At 34.4% G+C, this 9837-nt stretch overlaps 1 protein-coding gene across 1 annotated transcript; it reads left to right on the top strand.

The window, feature by feature from the left end:
- Nucleotides 1-4544: 4544 nt before the first annotated feature.
- On the top strand, nucleotides 4545-6255 carry LOC123562654 (acetylcholine receptor subunit alpha-like). The gene has a single exon (XM_045355272.2). The coding sequence runs from the start codon at nucleotides 4869-4871 to the stop codon at nucleotides 6204-6206; it is 1338 nt and encodes a 445-aa protein (XP_045211207.1). The 5' UTR covers nucleotides 4545-4868; the 3' UTR covers nucleotides 6207-6255.
- The last annotated feature ends 3582 nt before the right edge of the window (nucleotides 6256-9837 follow it).

Raw genomic sequence — 9837 nt, 5'->3', positions numbered from 1 at the left:
TGATCTACGACCTGGACATTTTTAAATGTTGATGTACGATCTAGGCTTTTTACTGTTGATCTGAGATCTGGACATCTTCGGAAGTTTGTGTACGACTTGAATATTTAGAACGTTGATCTACTATGATACGCATGCATCGGGATTAGAATTGGGTATTATTTTACGCATTCGAAGAAAATTCTACGGCGTATTTTGCAAATTTGATTGGGTATTTACGCAAAAACGCAGCTTATCTGTTGCTCTGAATTATAAATAATTTTTACAGTTTAATTTATTTTTTACAAGAAAATAGTCGTAAGCTACGAAAGTCAAAACACCTCTAATCAGGAATACTCTAAACATGTCACTGTCAAAAAAAGTTCTAGATTATGTTATATCGTCGGATAGAGTATAAGGGTAGGGGGCTTCAGTACGTGGACGAGTGGGTAAGGTCACTGACTTCGAATCACTTGCCCCTCACTGATGTGGGTTCGAGCCTCACTCAGGTTTGAGCCTCACATGGGGCGTTGAATTATTTATGTGAGGAAGCCATCCAGCTGGCTTACGGAAGGTCGCTGGTTCTACCCAGGTGCCCGCTCGTGATGAAATAATGCACAAAGGGGCACCTATGGTCTTCCTCCACCATCAAAGCTGGTAAGTCCCCTTATGACCTATAATTGTGTTAAACCCAACAAAAACAAAACAAAAACAGTATAAGGGTGCCCTTATACTTCCTGTGTATAGAGCCTACTGTTAAGGCGATGTTGTAGATTGTTTGACTTAAGTGTCTGTCGGTTATAAACATTTATCAAGCTGTGTCTGTCGGTTATAAACATTTATCAAGCTGTGTCTGTCGGTTATAAACATTTACCAAGCTGTGTCTGTCGGTTATAAACATTTATCAAGCTGTGTCTTTCGGTTATAAACATTTATCAAGCTGTCGGTTATAAACATTTATCAAGCTGTGTCTGTCGGTTATAAACATTTATCAAGCTGTGTCTGTCGTTTATAAATACATATCAATGGTTGATAGGCATCAGTGATGCAGATGAGGTAGAATAAAGTAAAATAAGGCAATTGAATTAAATGCAATATCATTAACTAATGATTTGTTATAAGTTAGTATCCATCTCGGAACTAGGTATAGCAGTTTTTTTAAATTGACCCGCTAAGACAAACGATTCATATTTGCTCGTGATTTCAACTGTGCTTCAACGGATTTGGTATCAGTTAATGTAAGTCGTTCGATATGGTTTTAATTAGTTTTATTCTCCTGAGGAAAATGTGTTGGCATAGTAAAAACAACAACAACATATTTATCTAAATCTACTTTCATTGTTATCGTCTATCAAGTACTTAATGCCAGCTTATTCATTCAGACGGTCAGTAAAATTTACAACGGATTGAATCTGAGTGATGCAAGAGCAAAACCAACTGAGTTAACTAATTATTATACACCCGAATAAAATTAAAATTGTATACCTTAGCCATTTTCGAAGAGAGATAGAGAGCGAACTCAATTCCATGAAAATATAAATGTTAAAAACGAATTACTTTTACAAAACTGATTTAGTACATATACAAATGTATCTACCATAGTTTTATAATAAATCAGGAGTATCAATAATCTATTTAGGCCGCCAAAATGTATGTTATACATCAGTTAAACCCATAGAGCTGTTTAAGTTCACACTCTTGATCAGGATATAAAGTACTGTAAGAATGAAATAAGTCTGTTGTTGAATTCCATGACTCATATACAGAAATAATTAAAATCTGTAAGTATGTTCGGATTTTAAAATCCATCTATAAAGTCTTTGAAATAGTCTTAAGGGTTTGATATTTAACAACTAATGAAGTTTGTTGTAAAACAGAAAGATGTATAGCATTGAAATTGCTGTTAAAATATAAAAACGAACAAGGATAAATATCCAACATGGATCAAGCCTTATTACATCTTTAATTACATCTTTTCCGTGGATTGTCTTCTTGTTGGATCAATTGTGTTTGAAAAGTTTTTCATAGATGTTTTTTTTCTCGATTTTTTCATTCGTATTGTTTAGAGGTAATTATGCAGAATCCAAGCATGTAAGATTGTTCAGGCATAAAATGTCTTTCACGCAGAAGTGATGACATTTACAATTATCATCAATAATTTCAAAATATTTCTAGTCCAGTAGGAAGTAGCATTCATTTCTACTCATGAAGAAAACTCTAAACAATTTAAAAGCACATTATAATTTCTAGATAAATTATATCGAAGTACATTACCTATTAATTAAATTAAATTAAATTATATTAAAATATATCGAAGTATATTACCTACAAAACGCACCACTATATTTCAGTGGGAAAAGAAACTGTAATAAAATTTGATTTCATTTTCTGAACTGTATATACCGTCCCTGGCATATTTTGTATAATTGTTACCTATTGTTTTTTTTTCTTTATCAGTGCTGGATAAAGTAAATAAATTAGTCTTATTAGCAAACGTCAGATGAATGTCAAATTTAGCCAATAGATTCTACATTTTTCATTAGCCAATACTGTCAGAAATTAGCCTTAGTCTTGAGTTTTAGTATAAGGTAGATTCTATTGTTCAGGCTTCCAGAAAGAGGACATTACATTTTGGAACCAATAAAGTGTCAATTACAAAATGTGTGCTTTGTTCGTCATACGATTTCTTCTGGTTGGAATAAGTTTTTTTTTATATTTTGTCCGGTTACTTTGGAGCATTGTTGGGTTTAAGCGGGAGCTTCGGTGCTCATCATATCCACGTTTAATTCTCCCCGATGTGATTTTGCCAATGTTCTATCCAAGGTGGTGCCCCACCCTTTTTCGGTTCTATCGACATGGTCTTTATGTGTGTGTGCTTGCGTGTGTTTCAATTATGTACACATATATGCATTCGCTACTGTACGTTTTCAGTTTGCTGTGTGTTTCTTAGCGTGTGGAAGATGAGAATAAACTGTAACAATGATTACTTGTTGACGTCATAGTTTTCTATATACTTGACCCGAGACGTTGCACGTCGTGTTAAGGTTGTATCGTCTTTGTAAACGAATTAAAATGTCTATCATTTGCGTTGTTACATGTAAGGGAGTAATGTCGGACTATTTTACAATAAAGGCTAGCCATTAAACTGAAAATAATTTTACTTGTTAATGCAGCTTCAACGGAGTCATAAGTCAGCTGCGCTTGATATTCCGAAATGCCGTGGGAAAGGTAAATTTCAGGGTGCATATTTGCTCTGCCTTTGTCTTGTATAAGAAAAAGGTCTTAAAATCCACTGTTTCAGTAGTAATTGACATACTTCTCTCACAACTAGATGTAAAATAAATTATTTCCATGAGAATTCCACCAGGGGTTTACATCAATAATAAATCATGAGGCCAATCATTTATTTTATCAACAATAATACAATACATTTATTATAAAGAACCATTATATTTCCGACTATGTTAAAATCGAGGCTTCAGTTTTTACCCGGAATGAAATCTGCTTTGGTGTCACTGAAATATTGGCCGTCCTCGTTTCTTAGCGATACGTTCACCAACGCGAAGCAACCACATCTCAACAGTTATATCAGTTCCATACGCTGCTTTTACATTATTTTGTTATATCGCGATCGCGGGTTTAATTGGCCCGTGAAACCATGTTTTCGTCAATGAAGGTAACTTCGTTCTTTCGATAAGCATTGTCTCTTACGCAGTTCTGACATTTATTTGGTTCTTTGCCCGCAGTAACAATAACTATCTTTTCATTGCATTTTGAATATGTTAACACCCTGAAGGGCGAGATTTCAAAGAGGAGATGAACACATCATTCGTTTTCTGCAGATCCCTAAATTTATCTATAATAAGTCATAATAATTTTGAAACAATCCTCGCACACTGTCAACACGATCTAGTGAAATTGGAAAAACATTCCGTGGTACTATCAGTAAAACAGATCGCGTAACGATGGTTTTAAGAGATATATGTATTTGAACATTTCATTATTCACAATAACTTGTAACATTGCAACGGATACACATTATTTGTTTATGAAAGGAGACGTAAGTAATGTTATAAATAAATTTCAGTTTATGAAAAATATCTCAATGTTATCTTTTCTTACTATATAGTCATAAGTAGTCACATTAGTTCTAAAAATTCTGTTAAGATTGATATGTTTATTTTGGATGATTGTTTGATTTTTTGATATTTTTGAAAGCTTCAAACCACGATCATTTCATTTGGACGCTACTTTTTACCACTTTCTTTTTCAATTTTAATACCGAATGCAGATCTGTCTCAGTAGCGAATTGTACTAGTTGTACTGGTATATAACAAAATCGTAAGACGCTGATGTGTCATCGATGTGTATAGATGTATATAAAAATGCCTCATGAGATCCGAACTAGCAAAATTCACTCGAGCCAAATTGAGCTACTATTATAATAACCCTATTGTATTGTTTTTTACACAAATTTGTGTATTTATTTATCTGTTATTTGGCATTTAAAAGCTAATTTGAATTACCGATAGCATTGTAACAAAAGTTGTTTAGATTATGGATTTTTTTTTGTAAAATTCAAATCGGAATAGGACTGGTTTACACACCGCTGGAAATGAAACAACGAAACACACGCTGAAAAAAAATGGACCTGTGAAAATCTGAGCATTATGGAATGGCAAAAATCTGCAGACCGGCCACATAGTTATAAACAAATTTATTCATGATTTATTCGGTAGTTTACTAACATTATGTGTAAAATTATACTATCTGAAGCTGGCTGCTTTAAGTCAGATTCAAAACAGTTCTATAAATATTCGGATACTCAAAATCGTATATATTTTCATGTAATTCTTATTGACGCGACAATATTCTTTTTTACAGATTAAATAATGAGGTTACCATTGTGCTTGACATTGCTAGCTGTGGCGGTAAAGTGTCAAGTGATTGACGACGTCAATCGTCTCTACCAAGATAAACTGAGTAACTATGAGAAACGGATCCGGCCAGTGATACTGCAGTCACATGCTGTGCAAGTCTATATTACCTTTACATTTAGGGGCTTAAGGAGCTTTGATGATCTTTCTGGCAAAGCAAATTTTCTCTCTTCATTTACCTTTAGATGGAAAGAAGATAGATTAACCTGGAATGCATCCGAGTATGGTGGCGTTGAGCACATTGTACTCCCGCATTCTGATGTTTGGACTCCGGATGTGATTATGGTTGACTACCCGGATCTTAAAAACGCTCCCGGTACAAATAGTAAGAATGTGAAAATCGAATATAATGGTAACGCTGCAATGAACAGTTTAGATATGTTGGAAACTATCTGTACAGTTGATATAACAAAGTATCCATTTGATCGTCAAATATGCAAAATATTAATTACACCTTGGGGATATAGTTCAGACGAAATAGAACTGATAGAGGACACAAACCATACAATAACTGTGGCTGAACCAGACACAGAGTCTCATAGTGCATGGCTACTGACAGATGTATCCTTGTCTGTGACGTCAACAGTGACGTTTTCGCGACTCAGCATCACAATAAAATTCGAAAGGCGAAGTTTGTATGTGATTGCAAACTTAATAATTCCAATATTTACTCTTGGATTCCTTAATCCTTGGGTATTCTTGCTACCACAGGAGTCAGGAGAAAGAACGTCATTTTCAATAACAGTTTTGCTGTCATTTGCGGTCTACATGGGTATCCTTAGTGATAACATGCCGAAGGGATCTCAACCATTATCAGACATGAATTATCTTATGATATGTATGTTAATGTACAGTGTCATTTTACTATTTCTTACTGTCGTTTCATTGAGAATATACAATAACAATGGACAAAAAGATGTTCCGAAGTATTTGCGATATTGTATGAGGATAATACGTTGTAAACATTTCTATAATATAAAAACCACGTCAGATGTAACAACAATTGAGAATCGACAACAGACATGGGCCGATGCCATTGAACCAGATGATATCAACAAACAAAGTCTAGTTATGAATAACCCCCAACACGCTTCAAGTATAAGACTTCAAGATGAGACTACCGTAACAAAAGCGGAAATGGAAAGAGCAGACCACAAAGAAGATGATGTCTGTCCTGAACTTGAAGTCACTTGGATAGATATTGGAAAGGTTTTTGATAATTGCGCGTTAGTATTTGCACTAATACTCTGGGCAGTTCAGCTTATTATGGAGTATAAGATATCGATGAACTGATGAAACGTTTACACAATGACATGTGAACACCGTAGAGGTCTCCATACAATAAAATTATTTTGGGTTTGCGTATAAAATAGCACCGCCCTATCAATTCAAGCTACATGTTAATACAGGTTTACTCGTGTGCATTAGAAATGTTATAATTACATTTGTTCAATGATATTGATGCATATTTTGATACTTTTAGAATTAAGCACCCCTTTCTTGAAACTGTATTACTGTAAAATAGTTTACACAATGCACTCATGAGTGTAACTTAAAATGAATAAATGTGCCATTATTATAATACTACATTATTTCTTTAGTCTTACTACGTTGGCATGAAAGATCTTTTTTTATATAAGATGTATTTACAAGCTATATCCCCACTGAAATTAAGAAAATCAGAAATTCAAGTACCATTCTTTAAAAAATGTCAGATGCCCCAATGAATTTAATTTTGAGTCTTATAATTAAAAAGAATTCACCAAACAACAAAAGACTCCATGAAAAGTATGCATTCAGGAACATGTTAACAACGCATCCCTATGGGTTTTACCTTGTGAAGTTACAGGGGAAAGAGATGATACATTGAAATAAAAGTAAACTGATGTTTAAAAGGTAAGGGTAGATTTCCCGGAAGCACAGAGCACCCCAAACACAGCCATAGAGCCATGCTTTGCGAAGTAGGCCAACAACATAAAGAAGCTGTAACGGAAACATATTGTAGACGGATTGCTTTAAAAATCCACCAGCAAGCACATTGTAATTATATGCAAATTATAAAAAGGGGGTAAGGGGTCGCAGGGTCAGATACACAATTTGTTTTGTATCTATTGCATAATTTATGTGTTATCCATACTGTCTTTGTAAATAGTCCACCAACCCGTAATTCCTATATCCCTATACATTTCCAATATATTCATTCATCTGTAATTGCCATTTCCATTATGGTTAACCATGGTGACGGGCATCAAACGTATTAACATACCGGCACTCCAACGTCATGCATGCGCACTTGAGTAAGTAGAGAACATTTTTATTCTTGTTAACTTACGATAATTTCATAAACGTACTTCGCGTGCCTTTACATGTAAGTGTTCATTTCATTCATTATATTATTCATTTAGTCTTTCATTTCAGGCCATAAATGTATTGCTTTCGCTTCGAAATATGGAAATACGCACTAAGAGAATGTTTGAGGTTCATGCCATTTTCTTCTTGTTGTCTTACGACAATTTCATACTTTTCGTATTTTGAAGGGCATAAGAAACTAGTCTCTACGTGATATGCTCTCCGATGTATTCTGGACAGAGGTAGTGTACAGTACGTGAAGTGATAACCAACAAACAATGAAAGGTGATGTCATGTGGTGAGAAATGCTGAGAAGTTATGGATAAATGTATTTATACATCTATCATTGTATCAAGTTTTTCTCCTTTATTTATTTTTATTAACTATCCCAACAGGGGTCTTTGAGTGCCGTGTGGCGGCTATAAAAAGTATCCCCATACTGGGACTCGCTTTTGTTATAATTTCCTTTAGGGTCATGGAGAACATTTTGTACTATAATAGAATTCGGAATACGCCGGTGCTAGGGGGCGTGAGTGCTGTTGTACATTTCATTTCCTTTGATGAACAGACTCAATTCAGCCGAGGCTATTATATTGCTTGATTGCATTCGATGCTTCCAAAGGTTCATTTCACATATTTTATTAATTGACTTCCAGTTTTGGCAGGATATTTTCAAAATAAACTGTAGAAAAGGGCAGATAAGCTAATGAGAATTCAAGAATGGGGAAATATCTTGCATGTTAATCTTAGCTTACCAAATTCTTTTTTGTTGTATTAAAAATGTTTGTAAATGTAAAAATAAGTATAAAAAGATTCTCCTATGTGAAGCGATTTTAAGACCGACAATCGTACACCAACATAAATGTTCAAAAATGTTCATGTCGTAGATCGACATTCTATATAGACACAGGTAACAATCGTAGACCTACATTAAAATACTTGTTTAAATCGTAGGCCGAAATTCAATGTGAACACAGATCTGCAATGGTAGATCCACATTCAAATCTGGTCATGTTGTAGATGAAAATTCAATATCTGTCTAAGACTCATGTCACATGGCATTCTTATAATAATATGTTGTTTATTATGTATGCCGATGTACCATATACAAGTCTGTAATGCAATTCTGTCCAAAAGTATGCGCATTTCCTTGGTTCATTTTGTGGGGTCTTAATATCTATTGACTCTTTTCGTAGATTTTATTATATCTTTGTACATTGGAATGCCATTTTGACGAAGTCGGCACACTTTTAAAGTGAAGGTCAATATTCCTGGTTTATAAAACTCTGGACTTTGTTCATGATTGACAGTCACTGAAGGCGCTCGTCAACAGTAGGTTCTCAAAAGTGAAAGTCAAGTGTCTCAGTGCTCACTGATGTGTACTTGTGACGTTTTGTGACTCAATTCGAGCCCTTACTGATGCAATAGGGAACATCCCACAAAGATGCTTAGTGAATATCTCGAAAGGTTTCTTTGCTGTAGTGGTATGTCCGAGGAAGAAGAGATGCCTATATTACTTATATATATGTGATCGAGCCCTTAAAAAGAGATCGTCAATGCTATTTATGTATATTCATCTTAAAATTATCGCATTACCTTGTCAGCCGTTAGAACATAGCAAAATGTAGTAGCGAAAATCAACATGCCTTGCTTATAAAAAAATTGGCCGTTCTTTAGATTAATCAAAACGCGGCATGTCATATGGAGCTGCCGTTGATATGCTTGGATACTAAATTTTTATGTTACTATCTATTACATGGATACATTAATACATCTTGTGTATCTGTCAGTCATGTAAAACATTTGTACTGATTTCAAACGTATATGAGCTGAATGAGGTCAATGTTAGAGGCCATGTGACCAGGTGTGTGAAAAATCGATTTTTTTTTGTACATTTCCGACAACATTTTACAAACTTTCGGGTGCAAAAAAAAACATCCTAATTTATACTTGAGGATAAGTGTCTAGAGACTTCTTGTATCTTGGAAGACCTCAATGTGATTACGCAATTCATATGAAGGAAACTTATTCCGATTAAAATTTGCGAGGTTCTGGTTGCACAATGAAAACATAGGTTTATTGCTCATAGTTATGTGTTCATCGTCCTCAAGCTTTATCACTTTAAGTTTTGTGTAAAGCAACTAGTGTGAAAAGTGTCAAATACGTTTGTTTTTCCACTTACTATTCGTTAAAGTGTTTCGTAGCATATTCTCATGCTGTTCAGGTCTATATACAAGTTTACAGACAAAATTATTTAATGGACAAACGCGGAACTGGTGCCAATATTGTCTTAAAATCCTTTTTGACTGATTGATCCGTAAACAACATTTGGTCAAAAATGTGATGTAGTATTCGTTATATTATGCAAAACAAGATGTAGATCTAAACGTATTTCTAGAAATAGATTTGCAGCCTAAAACGACGTAAGGACTTTTTACACATGACGGATTATGTTGAGACATGCCTTTGATGTGCACAACATGTTTAAGTCCCCTTAATGCATCAAATAGATTTATTTGTACCGCTAAATGAAAATAATGATTTCTCTATATTGCAGTGTCTTATATAGACTAGC

The sequence above is a fragment of the Mercenaria mercenaria genome, chromosome 2 (genome assembly GCF_021730395.1).
Source record: "Mercenaria mercenaria strain notata chromosome 2, MADL_Memer_1, whole genome shotgun sequence".
Taxonomy (NCBI): domain Eukaryota; kingdom Metazoa; phylum Mollusca; class Bivalvia; order Venerida; family Veneridae; genus Mercenaria; species Mercenaria mercenaria.
This window is presented reverse-complemented; position numbering and strand designations above follow the sequence as displayed.

Excerpts from the sequence above, each read along its gene's own strand:
- LOC123562654 (XM_045355272.2), top strand. The coding sequence starts at position 4,869 with ATGAGGTTACCATTGTGCTTGACATTGCTAGCTGTGGCGGTAAAGTGT.